We start from the raw sequence: 19017 nt of genomic DNA on the forward strand, positions 1-19017 counted from the left end.
ACCAAGATATTCGCAGTCTGCACAGTAAGTACTACAATAGATTCTATACTACTAATTAAGGAGGATGGATGCCTTTTAAGGGTAAAGCCTGGTGGAGTATATTCTACATAGCGAGCTATCCACAGAAACAAAAACCATAGATAACTGATTGGCTTACACTTTCTTCCTCCTCAACCAACATACAGGATATGCCATATTCAGACATGCACAATAAGTAATAGCTCTTAGACAAATTGTACATCTTTCTGCTAAATTGTGACATGGTTTATGTGTATTGTGGAAAGGGTCACCATTAGAGGTTTTCGTCTCCACCCAGTTCTCCCAGTTTCTCCCCTGGCCTTAAGGCCAGGCATTCTGGTAAAAAAAAAGGGGGGGGGGATGCGAATGTTGAGAGAGTCGGACATAGAAAGGATAGTAGCGAAGCAATGCTCGCTTTGGACGAGCAAGTGATAGTGAACGAAGTAGAAGCGAAGGGATTTAAAAGGAAGAAAGGAAAGAGGAAGAGGGGTTATGCGGTGTCAACGCTCATGGTTTCAGAAGGACTTTCTGTCACTATCTTCGAGAAAGCTCAAGGGCCAGGGTATGAAAAATATGCGTTTACATGTCGCATCATACTTCTCTCGTATCCTGTGATGGTAGTCCGTGAGTTAGACAGGATCTATCGCCCAGCTAGACCCGTGATAGGTAGTGGCAGGCCTGTAGTCACTGCAAATACCTCTCAATCTACCCTTCCAAGTCCCCCGTCTCCGTATTTTTCACTCCTAGTACTCGGAGTTAGTGCGTGGCGAAGAACTCCTGGATCTTGCAGGTTCGTGATACAGTAGTTTTAAGTGGAGGACTTGATGTGGCATATTCTGTGCCAGGGGGAATAGGCAATGGGTGTATGTTGGCCGGTGTGACAAGACTGTTTACGAACAGGAGAGGGGTCTCTCTCGGTGTGGTCACATGCAATGGTCGTAGCCACAGAGGGCTTAATAATTGCGGTATACCAACACCAATGATTTGCCCTGTAGCAGAGGAGGACTGGTCCGCGGGGAAGCCTCGTTTTATACATATTCCATTGCGATGGAAATCGGCAGACCGCAGACCGGCTCACTGAGTGGAACCTGCAACGTTTTGCCTGAGGTCATCTGATTTTCACTCTCCGCTTCCCAATCGGTATCATCTACCCCATTCGGGCCATGATAAGTTCCTATCAATGAAATTCCACTGCTTTAAAAAGGGTATCGGCCCTAGTTAGGCCAGATAAATCTTCTGTTATTCTGACAATTCCATTGCACGGTAGCAGCCGCGAATGATGCATAGAGCTCTTTGATCTTTTCTTCATAGGGCAAGGGGAATCGGGTTGGGAAGTGTATATCTATTGGGCGAGAGGTCTATTATGTCAGAAATTCTTTAGATAATATTTATTTGAAGGCCTGGAGAGCAAATTTAAGTAGAAGATAGAGAAAGAAAGAGAGGCAAGAGGACGTAATAATTAGCCAGGGAATCCATTCACTCTGATATTTTAGGAAACTTCTGATACCTGGGGAAATAGTGAAGAATGGTATCTTTTAACTACTAGCTGGTGACGGAGTACAAGGAATAAAAGTAGCATATCCCTCACACGCTGATTTGTGGTGATTACCCCGCAGAGAGAATGATGTAAGGCTTATGAATGAGGACGAGGGACGCTGGGATCCATCAACAACCCTCAGGTGAATTCACAGAGGTGAATTCACAGAGAGGAGACAGCTTCATCAGCATTCTGGTAATACCAGAGAAACCCTTGACTCTTGGAGTATTCTACCCTAACTAAAAGTACTTCGTTGCAGTGTCCGATCACGGGGCGGGGTGTAACATCGTATGAACTATAAATACTCCGAGGAAGGTCAGCTTTCTATTGCACCTCCTTCGGGTGGGAATCCATTTATCACTCTCTATTCACACTTACTCTATACCAAATACTACTTCAGTGACAGAATGACTTCCTTGGTCAAAACTACGCCTTTCACTTTGGACAATATCCCGTATGGCGTTATCAGCACAGGTGATAATCCTAGTCGCAGATGCGCCACGGCGTTTGGGGAATATGCTATCGATTTGAGCAAACTAGAATCCGATGGATTTTTCAAATCAATATCTGGATTTAAGGACCATGTATTCACGCAGGTACTTGAGCGTACTGTGATATTCCCCGCGGATGAAATGCTAACAGTTGAGCATTCTCTCAGACGAATCTAAATACTTTTGCTGCTCTACCGAGACCCGTCCAAGTGGAAGTGAGGAAACGAATTATTGAATACTTGTCTGGAGATATCAGTGAAGAATCGCACCAAAAGTATTTTATTCCTCTGTATCAAGTGGCAAACCACCTGCCTATGGCTACGGCGAATTACACTGATTTCTACTGCTCTCTTGAACATGCACAAAATGTGAACATACTCATATATTTCTCCTTATACTCCCACTTTGATAGGATGCTGAAATTAGATTCAATAGTGCTCAGAAGTCGCCGGCGGGCAAGTCAGCCCTAACTGGTATTGCATCCCCACATGCTACAACGGCCGCACCTCGAGCTTGAGAATATCGGGCCAACCGATCCGACGGCCCTGGGGTGTTGTTCAAGAATCTGGACCATCGTCCCAGCCAACCTGGTCTCCAAGCCAAAGGCTCGACTTTGAGCTGGAGATGGGGGTTTTCTTATCCAAGGCTATCCCGGCAGGTCAGGTCCTAGACATCCGGCATGCCAAAGAGCATATCTTTGGATTCGTCCTCTTGAATGACTGGTCCGCCAGGGATATTCAAAAGTTTGAAATGCCTCCACTCGGACCATTCCACAGCAAAGGGTTTGGGACGACCATCTCACCATGGATTGTTACAATGGAGGCACTAGAGCCAGTCGCATGTCCGAGAGTAACCCAGCAGAATCCCTCGCCGCTGCCACATCTTACCTGGAAGGACTCAGCCGAGTCAGAGATATTTAAAATCGAGCTTTCCGCAAAGATCTTGAGTACGATAGAATTACCAGTGCCTGTCACGAGCTCATACTAATCCTGTTGGCCATACTAGGAAACGATAAAGTGTACCATGTGACATCCACCAACCTCAACGAGTTGTATTGGACGCCCTATCAACAACTTACTTATCTCGCCAGTGCCGGTGAAGGTCTATCCACGGGGGATATCCTTGGAACTGGGACATTGTCCAGTAATGTATGTTGATTCCCCCAGACCAAGATCAGTAGCTGACAGGAATGGGAATATAGCGACAGAGCCCGGAGGGAGAGAAAGCCGGCCTTGCATGTCTATTAGAGAGAATGATGCCCAAGAATAAGATGTCTGTATTGAAAAATGAGGGAATTGAATTCCTAGAGGATGGGGACGAGGTCGTCTTTGAGGGATGGTGTTACCATCCCAAGACGAGCAGATGGTTTGGATTTGGCGAATGTCGCGCTAGGGTCCTCCAGGCATTAAGCCTTGAGGCGTTGTAAATGTCAGAATGCCAGTTCAAGTGCATGCTACTGAGGGATGACAGTATTTGGCGGAGGATCTGTTAGGAAGTTTATTTCTTGCTATGCAGAATGAATACGAGACCGTATGCCATGAATATAATTGACATCTGACTGAGATGTCTTTTCATTGAGAATTATACGAAGATATCAAATCAAATCGTCCTGAATCGGAGAAAGAAGATTGGATTATCTAACCATGTCCGGGCCGAGAGAAGTTCCGATGTGGGATTTTGATCGCTGTGATAGAGAATAATTGTTCCCCCAATCACTGCAGCTCTGCTCTTTCGGCCCTCCAATTCCTCCTCGCAATGGGTAAAGGCAAACGTGGTAAGAAAGTAAGAGCATACCCATACTCAATTTGCCTCTCCCCTAAGTTATTGTCCGTTCGATTGCGCCATTCACTAGCTGACGGATTTGTCGCAGGGCGGCCAAGCTGGCGGAGTGCGCCAGAACTGGCAGGACGTTCCTAAGACCAATGCGAAACTGGAGGATTACTACAATAGACAGGGCTTCATCCCTGAAGAGGAGAGAGAAGCTTTCTGGGAGACTCTGCGAAGGGATTTGCCCAACAGCTTCCGCTTTACGGGCTCGCGAGGGTATGTCATTGACTTCCAGATCGCACAGCGGTTAGGATTGTTCCCGCGTACTGACTGATTTCTTCGAAGACATGCTCTTGCCGTTCAAAAGAAACTCCAGGATCATTTTATTCCTGAGATCACCTCCATCAAGTATGAAGGTAATATGGTTGAGCCGCCACGCCCAGTGCCTTGGTACCCCGATCAGCTTGCATGGTGGATGACGACCCCCAAGCATGTCGTTCGACGTTTTGCTCCCTTCGCATCGTTCCAGAAATTCCTTGTCGCGGAGACCGATGTTGGTAATATCAGTCGACAGGAGGTTGTCAGCATGATTCCCCCACTCTTGATTGATGTTAGGCCCGGTATGACCGTGCTGGACATGTGCGCCGCTCCGGGCAGTAAGTCCGCGCAGCTCATGGAACTTCTCCATGCTGGCGAGGAGGAAGCGATGCAGGACATGTCTAAGAAGTTGAAGGATGGAACCGCGGGACCAGAGCCTTTAGGGCCGGAGGGTCTTGACGACGATGGAAGAACCACTGGACTTCTCATTGCCAATGACGCCGACTACCGTCGTGCGCACATGCTTATTCATCAGATGAAGCGACTCAGCTCTCCCAACTTGATTGTCACGAATCATGATGCTACCATGTATCCTTCGATCAAGCTTCCCCCACTCCCCACGGCCGATGGAAAGAAAGCCCAGGGCCGATATCTGAAGTTCGACCGCATCCTCGCGGATGTACCGTGCACTGGTGATGGGACTGCTAGAAAGAACATCGGCGTCTGGAGAGACTGGAATCCGAATAACGCGATAGGCCTCCATGCCACGCAGGTGCGGATCCTCGTCCGTGCATTGCAGATGCTGAAGGTTGGCGGACGGGTCGTCTACTCTACCTGCAGCATGAACCCTATCGAAAACGAAGCTGTTGTCAGCAGCGCAATCGCCAGGTGTGGTGGCTCGGCTAATGTCAAGATTATCGATTGCAGCAACGAGTTGCCTGGCCTGAAGCGAGTCGCCGGCTTGAAGACTTGGAAGGTTATGGACCGCGAAGGCCGGATGTGGAATAATTGGAAGGAAATTGAAGACAAGAGAGAGCAGGACGGCATCACTGGCCTCGGCAGAATTGCCGAGGGCATGTTCCCTCCCACTGACGAGAATGCTGACCTCCCTCTTGAGAGGTGTATCCGTATCTATCCTCATCTGCAGGACACCGGTGGATTCTTCATCACGGTCCTGGAAAAGACGTCTGAAATTCGGGCCAAACCTGAGGATGCTTCGAAGGTCGTTCCCAAGTGCTCCATTGGAGCGCTTGTGGAAGAAATTGAATTCAAACAAAAGCATGGAAACGGACAGCCCTTGGAGAAGATTGATGCATTGGACGACCTGGTGACTCCCGACCAAGCAGCCGAAGAGGAGGCGAGCAAGAACGCAACTGTCGCGGAGTCTACTCACCAGCCTCCATACTCCGCTACCAACCAAATCTCCCCAGCGAAGAGAGACGCAGAGAGCATGGAAGATGAGCTCCCAACCAAGAGGGCCAAACTCGAGGATGGCACCGAAGTTGTTCTGGGTGACCGCCCTATCCATCGTCCTCCTCCGGTGCCTGAACCCGATAGTATGGATACATCGGACCCCGCTTCTACACCTGCGCCTCAAGACACTTCCCAGCCGGTGGCGAAGAGCGAGCTTCCTGCCCAAGCTCCGCAGAAGCGGAAACCAGGCCAGCCTATTGAAGAGCCCTACAAATACCTGGATCCCAGCCACGAGGAACTTGAACAGATTTTCCAGTTCTATGAAATCTCTGACCGATTCCCACGAGACCGGTTCATGGTGCGCAATGCACAGGCACTCCCAACCCGGACGATCTACTACACCAGTGCGTTGGCCCGTGATATCCTCACCGCCAATGAAGGACAGGGAATGAAGATCACGCATTGCGGTGTCAAGTTGTTTGTCAAGCAGGATGTGCAGCGCATGGATGTGTGCCGTTGGCGTATTCAGACCGACGGTCTGCGGGTGCTCGAGCCGATGCTGAGCCCTACGAGAGCCGTCACTTTGACTCGGAAGTCGACTCTAAGGAAGATTCTCGTGGAGATGTTTCCCAAGGTGGACAATGACGGATGGAAGGAACTCGGAGAGATTGGCGAGCGCGTGAGGGACATTTCCATGGGCTGTAGTATATTGTACATTGAAGCAGATGGAACAGAAGATGGATTAAGGTATGCTGAAGATCTTGTTTCGTGCACATTTTATGGGTTTACTAATTAAGTTCAGTGAGCGAATGGTCCTCCCTCTCTGGAGATCTCTACATTCTATCAACTTGATGCTACCCAAAGAGGAACGCCGGGCTATGCTCTTACGGTTGTTCAACGAGGACCCGCCGTTGGTGAATATCACCCAGAAGCACGCAGCTTCAACATCCACGCCGGAGACGCCAGTCGTGAGCGAGCAGGATACGCCGGAGGAAGCGGCGATCCAGCGTGAGAATATCGCGCTGGGAGAGGACGAGCAGAAGAAGGTCGACATGCGGGAGACTTCTAAGGCAGGAGATGAGGAGGACCAGGCTAATACTACTGTCTGATACATATAGAGTGTAATATATGCATACCGAATAAAAGTTTGATGTTCAACTTGACCAGTTTATCTTCTATCTTCGAGATATTCCACTAATAATACCCAGATTGACATTTAAAAGCATATGTTACTTAAGGATGCAAACAAACTAATGATGCTCAAATCCACGAATAACTAGCAAAGCACCTACATAAGAACCGACATAAGAACCGAAACAAGAACTAACAGAGGAACCAAAACAATAATAAAAGCCACATACAAGAGAGCACTTACCGGAGCGACCGATCCTTAACCAATTTCGCAATGTCCTCAAGGATTTGAGATGCCGCAGTCTGCTTTGCATATCTCTCTGCGGACCACGCAAAACTCGAGGGGGCATGTGTCCTGGGATCCCGGAGAAGCAACTCCACAATCCTGAGTTGCTCAAATTGCCAGGCGAGAACCAGCGGTTCCCTCAGGTGAAGGTCGTTAGTATTGACCTTTACCTCTGCCCTACTTAGCTGCTGACGCACGACATCTTCATGTCCATAATACTGAATAGCAAGGTAGAGTCCCTGCTTGCCGAGATCATCGGTGGCTCTGACGTCGATGCCCTTGCTAATCAAGCACATCGCGGGGCCAGTATTCTTGCTTAGAGTTTCCAGAGCCACATGCAGCGCCGTTCGATCCTGTAGTTCTGCACATTGAGAGCATCTGACCACGTACTGGCGATAAAATTGGTCAGTTCGGTCGAGATACATCCCAGATGCAGGATCGTGTTTCTGCTGTTGAAGCTTCGCAGGCCCCCGACACTAGGCAGTCCATGCTGCTGCTCCGCCACTTCGAGAATCTTCATGATATCCATACGGCCTTGTTCCTTCTCGCAAATGGTCTGGAAGTCTGTCATGTTGATCTTCGCCCCGGCTTTGATCAGCTCACAGATCATATGTTCCGGAGCAAGATCCGGGTCTGGGTCGCAGGATCTAGCACAGTAGTATACCGCACCGAACTGATATGGATACATCATGTTCCTAGGTGATGCGTCAGCATGATACGATAGAAGCTGCTGCGCGGCCTCGAGCTGGTTATTCAAAAGAGCGACGTTGAAAATGGGCATGCTGACCAGGCTGCGAGAGTTCGGGTCCACCTCAGCGTCCAGGAAGTCCTTGAGGGCTCCGACTCGTCCGGTTTTGGCAGCCAGTTCTATTTTGGGCGTTGGGTATGTGCGAAGGAATTCGTGGTCGAAATCGTTGGGGTAGGGCTCGTATGTACTCTTGTCATTGATATCGTAGCAGTCGTCGTCGTCATCATCGTCCTCCTCTGGCGGCTCCCGGAGGATGATGCACCTGTCGTAGATTTCGTGGAGCGGGACAACATGTTCTTTGGCCTTTTTCTGCTCATCTTGGAGTGTGTTAGTGAAACCTTTGCATGTCTGTGAGGACTGACACAGGGTTACTAGGTCCATGTATTGAGCACACCTAAGAACCAGCTCAGGTGGAAGGCATGAGATCCCTGCTGTGAACATTTTGGGCTGTCTCACTTAAGTTGTTAAGTGGTATGGAGTGGATTGTCTTGACGTTGGGAGCTGAGAACTGTGAAGAATGTTGTAAAATACATGTAGTAGATTGGATTGAAACGATGATAGAGAGTAGATAGGGCATGTTTTTCGTGGTTTATATAGTTTTGGGATATGGTGACCTGATCGTTAACAAAGAGTAGTAATAATGAACAAAGCTATCTATAATGGGATGATTCCATTCGGGCCTTTGTTGCATTATGCTATGCATATATTCTCCTTAGTAATTTCTTTATCGTTAAATGATAGTATCCGTGCTTTTATATACTGACTTCTTAGTCTCTACAATGTAAACAGAAGGACAGCGCTTGTCAATTTCATTATAATCCCACTTCAGGGTAGGTTGACTGAATAATGGGATTTTCCCGTTCTCTTCCATACAATAGATCATAATCTCGGTAGAATGCCTTTAAAATTTCCTGATAAAGTGGATGCACGCTCTACTGACGGCAAGACAGGGAATAGAGCATTATTGGTTCCAAACCCATCACACTATCAGATGTTATATTAAATTTCATAATATAAGTGAACAAATATAGGAATGGATGATGGCGTGCCAAGCCCTAACTTGCACCTCGTTGCGCACCCGTTCCTCACTCGCGCATTTATTGCGCCTGCAACAATGGCTATCCAGATGCAGTGGAGGATGGGAGATATTAGAGAAATACACCTGCACTTCTTGTTAGTTAGAACTACCAATACAGAGTCACTTACTTTCAGTGAACTTGGCAATTCTTGTATCTTGCCCTCCCACCTCGCATCTAGGAATATGATTGAAGAGCCGCATTGGTGACTGAATGCCTGAGCCAGGCAGCCTAATTCAGGCCAGCACTCGTGACACAGGTATTTTCTCCATCTGTAAGGATCTCACGACAATCCTCATTCTGGACAGTTTCTGAACCGGGTAATTTTCCACGCTATATCCCTCCACGAGATCATCACAAGTTTAACGGTGGAGAAATTCCCGCCGTGATCACCGGCGCTAGGAGGGATCGGCCTCCCTTGCATCCCAACCAATTCCATCTATTCTCGGTCATTCTTAGCGCTATTGGGATGATAATTGTCGGACATTGACCGAATTCCCGCTTGGATGGTCCCACTTCTCCTCATGCATGCCGTCAATGATGCTCTGTGAGTCGTGGTCTGGCCAGGAACCCCATCGGATGACGCGATGATTCCTGGACCATGCGGGGTATGGAAGCATAAATAGATGGGAATCCCTTGTCTAGGCCGGGGTGATTTGCACTCGATAATTAGACCTGGGGTGCCTCCACGTTAACACCATGAGACTATTGTCAGTTTGTGCTATTGCTTTGCTGACCGCACAGGCAGCAGGGGCTTCCATTAAGCACAAGCTCAATGGTTTCACCATCACAGAACATTCGGATCCAGTGCAGCGGGATTTGATGCAGAAACATGTACGTGCGCTAAGATTGGTCGTGGCTTCAGAGAGACTGATTCCACAGGTTACATGGGACGAGAAATCTCTCTTCATCAATGGAGAGCGGATTATGATTTTCAGTGGCGAAGTTCATTTGTTTAGGTATTCAACCCAGTTATTCTACCCATTTATTTTAATTACTCCTGCCTGACCTCCGTCAAGACTTCCAGTGCCCTCACTCTGGATTGATCTCTTCCAGAAAATCAAGGCCCTTGGCTTTAACACCGCCTCAGTCTATTTTGATTGGGCACTGCTGGAAGGAAAGCCAGGCGACTATAGAGCAGATGGGATTTTTTCCCCGGAGCCCTTCTTCGATGCTGCGAAAGAAGCTGGAATTTATATCATTGTTCGTCCGGGTCCATATATCAATGCAGAAGTCTCTGGCGGTGGTTTTCCTGGCTGGTTGCAGCGGGTCAATGGCACCCTTCGGACCCCCGACAAGGCCTACTTGGAGGCTACCGATAAGTATGAGATTGTTGGGAGAGAATTACTTGTTACTCACGTACTTGACTAGTTATATAGCCAATATTGGCGCTACCATTGCTAAAGCTCAGATCACGAATGGGGGACCGGTGATTCTCTATCAACCTGAAAATGAATATAGCCAGGCATGTTGCGGTGTGAAATTTCCTGACGGAGAATACTTCCAGTATGTCATTGACCAGGCCCGCAAGGCGGGCATCGTTGTCCCCATGATTAGCAACGATGCCTTTGCCGGAGGGCACAATGCTCCGGGCACTGGAATAGGCGAGGTGGATATCTATGGTCATGACAGTTACCCGTAAGTATGCCTGTTGCACACGTCTTATCATGATATAATGGACTAATAGACTCTAGACTTCAATTCGACTGCGTATGTCTCCTTCCAGAAGTCAGGTATCTTCTAACATAAACAGGCCAACCCAACCGTATGGCCTGAAGGTGCCCTACCGACTGGTTGGTATGCAACCCATCTCGAGCAGAGCCCATCAACGCCATATTCAATTCTAGAGGTAAGAGACTGAAAATGTAAGCGCAGTTGAAAGTTAATTCTGTATAGTTCCAAGCTGGTGCATATGATCCATGGGGAGGACCAGGCCTTGCCGCCTGCGCCGCTCTTGTGAACCATGAATTTGAAAGAGTATTCTATAAAAATGATCTAAGCTTTGGGGTTGCTATTCTGAACTTATATATGGTATGACGGTACTTCACATGCCATGGATGTGTCTAACTTGTGCAGATGTTTGGTGGAACCAACTGGGGAAACCTCGGACATCCTGGAGGTTATACATCCTATGACTATGGTTCGCCACTAACGGAGAGTCGCAATATCACCAGAGAAAAGTACAGTGAACTCAAGCTGATTGGCAATTTTATGAAATCATCCCCGTCGTACCTGCTGGCCACTCCAGGGAACCTCACGACTGGAGTCTACACGGACACTGCTGCTGTGGCCGTGACTCCCTTGATCGGCGATGGCACGGGGTCGTATTTTGTGGTCAGACATACTGATTACCGTAGCCAGCAGTCTGTCTCGTACAGGCTGAGGCTCCCGACTAGTGCTGGCACTCTGACCGTTCCTCAGCTCGATGGGACCCTTACTCTTAGTGGGCGGGATTCCAAGGTGCACGTTGTTGATTACAACGTTTCTGGCATCAACGTCCTCTACTCGACGGCCGAAGTTTTCACCTGGAAGAAATTCGGCAACACCAAAACCCTACTTTTGTACGGCGGGCCTGAGGAGCACCATGAACTGGCTGTGTCGGGCCGATCAGATGTAAAGGTGATCGAAGGACCCCAGTCAGGAATCGCCTCGAAGCAGATCGGAAAGGCAACTGTGATTGGCTGGGACGTATCATCTACTCGTCGCATCGTCCAGGTTGGCGACTTGCGCGTGTTCCTTCTTGGTGAGCGCGTCATTGAATGTGCACCGGCATGGTTCTGATCAGCGTTTAGACAGGAACTCGGCTTATGACTACTGGGTGCCCCAGCTTCCTGCAGAGGGCACGTCCCCAGGCTACAGCACACAGAAGAACATTGCTTCGTCTATCATCGTCAAGGCAGGATACATCGTTCGAACGGCTTACCTCAAGGGCAGCGATCTTCACCTGACGGCCGATTTCAATGCCACCACAACGGTTGAGGTGATTGGAGCACCTAGCAATGCGAAGAACCTGTTCATCAACGGAAAGAAAACAAACAAATCAGTGGACAAGAACGGCATCTGGTCCACGGAGGTCAAGTACGACGCCCCTAAGATTGCGCTCCCAACCCTCAAGGACTTGGATTGGAAATATTTGGATACTCTACCAGAGCTCCAGTCGTCCTATGACGACTCTACCTGGCCTGCGGCGGACTTGAAGACCAAGAATACATATCGTCCGCTCGATACGCCGACGTCGCTCTACTCGTCGGATTATGGCTTCCACACAGGGTATCTCGTGTATCGCGGCCAGTTTGTAGCCAACGGCGACGAAAGTGAATTCTTCATCCAGACGCAGGGGGGGTCAGCCTTTGGAAGCGCTGTATGGCTGAATGGGACACATTTGGGCTCCTGGGCCGGGCTTAACAAGTACAAAGACTACAACGCAACGTATAAAATGCCTAAACTGGAGCCCGGCAAGTCGTATGTGATCATCGTCGTCGTGGACACTATGGGTCTGGACGAGGATTGGACCGTTGGCACAGACGAGATGAAGAACCCGCGCGGGATCCTCAACTACAAGCTTTCCGGGCACGATGCCGTAGATGTCACCTGGAAGCTGACGGGCAACCTGGGAGGCGAGGACTACGTGGACAAGACGCGAGGGCCGCTGAACGAAGGCGGACTCTACGCCGAGCGTCAAGGCTACCACCTGCCGCAGCCGCCCAGCAAGGGGTGGAAATCCGGCAGTCCGTTCGACGGTTTTTCGAAACCCGGAATCGGGTTCTATTCCGCTGCGTTCGATCTCGACATCCCTAGGGGCTGGGACGTGCCGCTGTACTTCAACTTTGCTAACAGCACGGCTCCGGCCTACCGGGTGCAGCTCTACGTCAACGGATACCAGTACGGCAAATACATCAGCAACATCGGACCACAGACCAGCTATCCGGTTCCAGAGGGGATCCTGAACTACCGCGGGACCAACTGGATCGCCGTGAGTCTATGGGCGATGGAGTCGGAGGGGGCAAAGTTGGATATAGAGATGGCTAAGACGACGCCGGTGCTGACAGGGATGGACGAGATCAAAGCGGCAGAGCAGCCCAAGTACCAGGCTCGGGGAGGATATTAATCTGTTGTAAATATTCTGGTATTCTGTCCATCACTTTTTGGTAGTCTTCATGTAATCCATAGATCGGTCCTTCTCCGACACTAAGCCTAATATTAGTTCACCCCATCGCTCTCCTCCTACTCAGACTACTTTCATCAACTCTCCATCATGGAGCACGAGTCACAGTCTGTATTTCTCCGCCCGCAACCACCACGGTTCTTTAAAGCATGTCGACGGTGTCGCAAACTCAAGATGCGCTGCGACGCCCGTCAGCGATCGCCGTGTTCGCGTTGCAAATCCGGCGGCCACGAGTGTCTGGTGGATGCGATTCAGCGACGCTCACCCGACCATCCGTAAGACCATCGAACATCATCCCGCCATCCCATTATCATCGTACTGACGAACAGACAGGAGATATGGTCCCCTCGATGCACTCTCTTCTAGTTCGTCTGGCCGTTCACCCGCTGCCAGCGAGACGTCACCGACGTCGGGCTCGCGACGAAACAGCCGACCGGGGCTGGAGATGCAGCAGTTCAGTCCGCAGGAGATGATCGCGCCACAGTCAGTGATGCACTCGATCTCAGTGAACCTTGGGGCATCGACGGAGGATATCTTCGTGGGGGAATCGTCATCATCATCGGCGGATCTCAAGAGCGACGTGGTGGAGCGTGGACTCCTGGCCGAAGAACAGGCACGCAGCATCTACGAACGGTTCATGACGGGCAGTAAGAATTTCCTACCTTTGTTCGATCCCATCCGCGACACGTTCGACTCTATCCGCAGCCGGTCGCCATTCTGCTTCTCCGTGGTTTTGTACCTGGCTAGTCGGGCGGTGCCTGAGTTCCGCGGTGACGGACACCTGCAGCGCGTGCTGCAGGACGAGGCGCAGCGACTGGCAGAGGATAGCTTCTTCGAGCGGCCGACGAAGCTGGAAACGGTGCAGGGGATGATCCTGCTGGCGGCGTACTCGGAGAAAACGTGGTTCTCAACCGCGTTAATTCTCCGCACGGCGCTGGACTCCGGACTAGAGAAGTCGCTGGATCGACTACTGGCGCAAACGGAGATGCCGCGCAGCTACATCTCGGCGTCGCTGGAGGACCGTATGCTTGTGTGGCAGACGCGCACCTGGCTGATCAGCTTCACGCTGGAGCTGGACGTGGCGTCCGGGACGGGACGAAAGTCGCGACTCAGCGAAGTGGATATGGTCAAGCTGCGACAGTTCCTCGAGTATCCGCTGTCGCTGCCCAGCGATATGCGCAATGTCTGCATTATTGAGCTGCATCAGCTGCGGGCGAGGTCGCGATTGATAATCGAGAGCTCGTCGGTGGATCATCTCACGGCCGTGGAGTTACCGGCAGTGATGGTACGTCTACAGAGTTGGTGGACGTCATGGGATGAAATCCACGATCGTAATTACACCTACAGGATACGTCTATATAAGATTGGATGCTTATAAAGAAGATAGATAATGGCTTCCATGCCGGGGCCTTCCAACGCTGCAGCCTCAAGCTGATGCTGAACTACGCCAAAATCTACGTCCTGTGCGCTTCTATCGCACGCATCCAGAAACTCGACTCGACATGGGAGTGCGACAGCCTGTGGAAGTCTCTCGTCGAGGTGATTATGAACCAGCTAGCGCTGCTGGTGCAGGAGACGGCCTATCGATGTCAATTGACATGGGCACCAACGTATCCGGCCTTGACCATTGCTTTTGTTAGTATGTATACCTCTATTCTATGTATAAGTTTTATCATTGAATGTATAATATAGCCACTTTTGCCGTGCGCATCGCCCGCTGGCGACCCTCGCTGATCGACCAGACACTGCTGCTGCATCGCGCGCAACAGATCAGCGAGTTTATCAAGCAGCCTCCGTATCCGGATATCCATCGCACAGTGTCCATCTTTGTGCGTTATGCCAGTCTGCCTACAGACCAACCGGAGACGAATCAACCAGAGTTGGAGGAGACGGTGGACGAGCCTTCTACGGGGACAGCGAACGGGAATGGAATGAACTGGACGATGGCTGATTCGTTTGGACTCTTCGAGGAGGGACAGACGGACGTGTTTGATTTCCTACCGGCGATGCCATCATAACTCCCATCGTATACTGAAGCTGTTAGGCATGCAGACCTGCAACCGGTCATCGGGGCCGGACCGGGTTCTGCAATGATCGGGGCCGGAGCGGCGCCGTGGGTTTGTATACGGATTTGAGATTTGACTCACGGTATAAATAGAATACCTTGGATCTATAGATTCTTAGTATATACAATTATAAAATCTATAATATAATATATAATATTAATTAATCATGTCGATCTCCCCCGGCTACCAACTGCAAGGCACCCTCAAATTCACCCCCCATTCCCCCCAGAACCCTTCCTGCTGGTCTCTCTCGCGCAAGATCCCCATCGCCCTGGTAGCTCTATTCACCGTCATGAACAGCGGACTGAGTGCCTCTCTCCCCAGCAATGCCATCCCCTATCTGCGTCCCGAATTCCACCTATCCGACGGTCCACAGACCAGTCTACCGACCTCCCTCTTTCTGGTCGGATACACGGTGGGCCCGCTGGTCTTCAGTCCGCTCAGCGAGACCGTCGGTCGTCGACTCGTTCTGCTGTCTACATTTGGGGTCTTTGTGCTGTCCACGCTGGGATGTGCCCTGGCGCCCAACTGGCCGGTGCTTTTGGTCTTTCGCTTCCTCTGTGGGAGTATGGGATCGGCGCCACAGACCGTCGTGGGAGGCATCTATGCGGATCTTTTCGAGGAGAGGAGATCGAGAGGAAGGGCGATGTTGTTGTACATGTCGGTATTTCTCCCTTCTTCTTTTTCTCCCACTCTATACATATATAAAGGAAGATATATATAATAATTATAGGCTAGCAGTTTCGGTCCCATCCTGGGCCCTATTATATCCGGCTTCGCCTCTCCGCATAACTGGCGCTGGACATTTTGGATCGAGTTGATCTTTGCAGGTTGTACCTTTGTGGGTTTGGTTTTTGTCCCTGGTATTCCTCCTCGGCATAATATAAGACATATAACTATATAGTACTGACGAAAAAAGAAACATTCGCTCCGGTCCTCCTCAAACGCGAAGCTACTCGTCTGCGCAGTCAAGGCCTAGATGTCTCTCTGGCGCAGGAGAAGATGGACATGGTCCGTATCCTGCAGCGTCCTCTAGCCATGCTGGTCTTGGAACCGATTATTTCCTGCACGGCGTTGTTTATCGCGTTGGCGTATTCGTTTGTGTTTTTTTATTTGCAGGCATATCCGATTATTTTTGGGGGTACTCGTCTTCTTCCATCTGTCCGGTTATATATTAATTTGGTATAGGGGTGTATCATTTGAGTATTCAGACGACTTCGTTGGCTTTTTTACCTGGTAAGTCATCCTTCCATCATCTATGTATCTATAGAGGGATATTTATATACATTTATAGTTGGGATCGGAGCTTCCAGCACCGCATTCTCTGCCCTCGCCTACGACACCTACTACGAACGAGCCAAAAAAGCCGGTCAACAATGGACAAACAGCCCAGAACTGCACCGACTGCCCATCTCCTGCATCGGCGGCATTGGACTGACCGTCTCATTATTATGGCTGGCGTGGTCCTCTCGACCGTCCATTCCCTGGGCCTTACCGATGTCATCGGGGCTGCTCTTCGGCTTCGCATACCAAACCATTTTCATCTCGCTGCTGACCTACGTGACAGACGCGTACACGATCTACTCGGCCAGTGCGCTGGCCAGCTCGGTCATCCTGCGCAGTCTGCTCGGGGCGGTGTTTCCCCTCGCGGTGCGGCCGATGTATAATGCTTGGGGAGTGGCGTGGGCAACGAGTTTCGTGGGACTATTGAGTCTGTTGTGTGTGCCGATTCCGTTTGGGTTGATTGCGTTTGGGAAGAGGATTCGAGAGAGGAGTCGGTATCGATGTGTATAATATCTGGGATTCTTTTCGACTTCATAGTCGTTCTCTTCCTGATTATTATATCCGCTCTATATAAGAAGATCAATCAAAAGCTAATTACTTATACTGTATTCTATGTTCTATGGGGAATATATACAAAATATCATTACGATTATTAAAAGAGATGGATATAAATAACAGGATCTGTATATTTCATTCCGCCTCCCCATGCCGATGAGTCCTTGTTAAAGACCATAAGTATCATCTCTGTTTCCTAGTCAGCACGCTATCTTCAATATTCCACCGCAAGACCTGTAGATCTAAATACAGTGATCACTGTTCTTCTGCTGACGTCCAAGTGCTAGGCACCAGCAGGCTCTGGAAATGGGCACATGCAGGTCCAGTGCAGACTTTGTCCATCGGGTTGATGGCTCAGGGGTAATTACCTGAAACTGCTGTCTCTGACAAGGCCCCAGATTGCGTTCAGAGTATTACATAAGTTTTGATATAAAGGCAGAATAGCCTGATCTAGTCTGGTTTCTGGCAATTCAACATCGGTGCATCGCTGCAGAATAGCGTCGGTTGGTATACAGGTTCAATGGCAGGGGAGATTGAAGTCTGTCTTTTATACCTATATGTAGCTCGTAGTATTGTCTGTTGTCTGTAAAGAATCATTAGATTCACACATTGTTATGTTTTTCTTTCTTTGATACCATACTGTCATCAACATGGAGCGACCTAGACGAGGTGTATTCCTTATCTTCTCATTATTTGCCCTTTTCGGCACTGTATTCGGCATCCAAGCCAACAAGATCCTCGCGATCCCCGAAAGTGGCCAAGATGGCAATTGTGCTAATAGGGACACCGATACAATGGCAACCGAGGCATCGCTTCTAGCAACAAATGCCATCCACACACTGAAGGACATCCTCTCCAGCAAGCTGGAAAGAGGCAAAGATATGGAGGAAGTCTCGGTTGGAATATATAACAACGTAGCTAGAGGGAGGTTATGGAAGGATCGAAGGGAGTTTGCCCGGGAAAGTGTGATGGTTTGGTTGTCTCTGGGCTAGTAGAGATAAAACCACATGAACTTATAAATGGTACAAGACGACTGATCGATAGGTCAGTCGCATCTAATAACCTATATAGGAGCGAAGGCCATGTCTGAGCAATACATTGTGTTCAACCCTTGACAGAAAGATGTATTTTAGGAAGACTTAAATTAGTAGTCTGGTCTTTTGTGAGAAGGGAAATAGAATGATCATCCTTAATCCTAGTAGAAATTGAGGATCTATTAGTAAAAGCTCTTTTTAAGTAAGCAATAAAAAAGAAAAGATACATTTGCTTATGAATTCCAATCTTAGAAAATGTTCTCCGCCCACATATAAACCCTTCAGTTGCTTGAAAAAGTCGTTTATTAGAGATATTCCCGACATTGTCTAACTCATTGTTCGTCTTTCCAAGCTTTTAACTAGGGGTCTAGGTAAAAGACGCTGTTTCTTTGCACGATGCCGGGTCACTCATCCGATATTTTGTGTGTATTTAAAGCCCCATCTGACGCGACCTCCCGATCGAGCACGTGGCATCCCAAATAGGCCTAGACACCTGACACCAAGTAACCAACGATCTGGAACCTCTCTTGCAGGTCGGAGCGGTTGGCACTGGAAAAATTGAAATTGATGCGCTCGGCGTAGCGGGTAAGCTCCTCTGAAATGATATTGAAGGTTTCCACCACGATTTCCTGAATGCCGCTGTTGAGGTGGCTGAAGACTAGAAAGGCCTGATCGATCACCGACAGCTCCACGTCATTGCAGCTGACCTGTCCCAACACAACCTACTTGAAGATCGGGAGTAGTGAAGTGTGTATGATACTATTCCTAAGGAAGAGAAGAGTACCCCCTTCCCCCTCAGCCTGCATATACTATAGATGAGGAGGTGCCGAGCACACAAAAATTTGAAATTGGAGTCATTGCTCGCTGCATTTTTATTCTACCTGCCATATTAGATATTATTTCCGCTTGCTTGATGCCGTACTAATTTTAGAGATCAGTGCGATCTACAATGCATAGTAATTTCTAATATTTTACACCTACGCAATAGAGAGGGTGTAGAAATTTTCCTTCAAGCCACACTAAACTATGGGAGTGGCTGGCTACTTAAGTCCAGAGTTTGCAGAGACCCTGCTGGTCAAATGGAACTGTGTAATACAAAATTCCACATTCGCCAGCGGGAATTATTTT

At 49.3% G+C, this 19017-nt stretch overlaps 6 protein-coding genes across 6 annotated transcripts; 5 read left to right on the forward strand and 1 right to left on the reverse strand.

The window, feature by feature from the left end:
• Positions 1–1962: 1962 nt before the first annotated feature.
• On the forward strand, positions 1963–3472 carry ATNIH1004_000591 (uncharacterized protein; the record flags this gene model as incomplete). The annotated part of the gene is made up of 5 exons (XM_033565299.1): positions 1963–2151; positions 2214–2414; positions 2482–2992; positions 3052–3194; positions 3248–3472. 5 exons carry the CDS (start codon positions 1963–1965, stop codon positions 3470–3472), a joined length of 1269 nt encoding a protein of 422 aa, XP_033431056.1.
• A 329-nt stretch (positions 3473–3801) lies between these two features.
• ATNIH1004_000592 (tRNA (cytosine-C5-)-methyltransferase) lies at positions 3802–6653 on the forward strand (the record flags this gene model as incomplete). The annotated part of the gene is made up of 4 exons (XM_033565300.1): positions 3802–3828; positions 3917–4089; positions 4159–6291; positions 6347–6653. The coding sequence occupies 4 exons, from the start codon at positions 3802–3804 to the stop codon at positions 6651–6653; spliced, it is 2640 nt and encodes an 879-aa protein (XP_033431057.1).
• Positions 6654–6915: 262 nt separating this feature from the next.
• Positions 6916–8150, reverse strand: ATNIH1004_000593 (uncharacterized protein; the record flags this gene model as incomplete). The annotated part of the gene is made up of 2 exons (XM_033565301.1): positions 6916–7350; positions 7437–8150. The coding sequence occupies 2 exons, from the start codon at positions 8148–8150 to the stop codon at positions 6916–6918; spliced, it is 1149 nt and encodes a 382-aa protein (XP_033431058.1).
• Positions 8151–9484: 1334 nt separating this feature from the next.
• ATNIH1004_000594 (glycoside hydrolase family 35 protein) lies at positions 9485–12893 on the forward strand (the record flags this gene model as incomplete). Its single annotated transcript, XM_033565302.1, has 9 exons — positions 9485–9619; positions 9668–9744; positions 9805–10107; positions 10157–10423; positions 10480–10495; positions 10539–10634; positions 10682–10816; positions 10862–11528; positions 11578–12893. The coding sequence occupies 9 exons, from the start codon at positions 9485–9487 to the stop codon at positions 12891–12893; spliced, it is 3012 nt and encodes a 1003-aa protein (XP_033431059.1).
• A 147-nt stretch (positions 12894–13040) lies between these two features.
• ATNIH1004_000595 (Zn(II)2Cys6 transcription factor) lies at positions 13041–14968 on the forward strand (the record flags this gene model as incomplete). Its single annotated transcript, XM_033565303.1, has 4 exons — positions 13041–13225; positions 13284–14235; positions 14382–14589; positions 14643–14968. 4 exons carry the CDS (start codon positions 13041–13043, stop codon positions 14966–14968), a joined length of 1671 nt encoding a protein of 556 aa, XP_033431060.1.
• A 214-nt stretch (positions 14969–15182) lies between these two features.
• Positions 15183–16810, forward strand: ATNIH1004_000596 (MFS transporter; the record flags this gene model as incomplete). The annotated part of the gene is made up of 5 exons (XM_033565304.1): positions 15183–15680; positions 15750–15879; positions 15936–16157; positions 16205–16252; positions 16311–16810. 5 exons carry the CDS (start codon positions 15183–15185, stop codon positions 16808–16810), a joined length of 1398 nt encoding a protein of 465 aa, XP_033431061.1.
• Between the last annotated feature and the right edge of the window lie 2207 nt (positions 16811–19017).

This window comes from Aspergillus tanneri (genome assembly GCF_003426965.1).
Source record: "Aspergillus tanneri strain NIH1004 chromosome Unknown AapTan_2_pilon_pilon_pilon, whole genome shotgun sequence".
NCBI lineage: Eukaryota > Fungi > Ascomycota > Eurotiomycetes > Eurotiales > Aspergillaceae > Aspergillus > Aspergillus tanneri.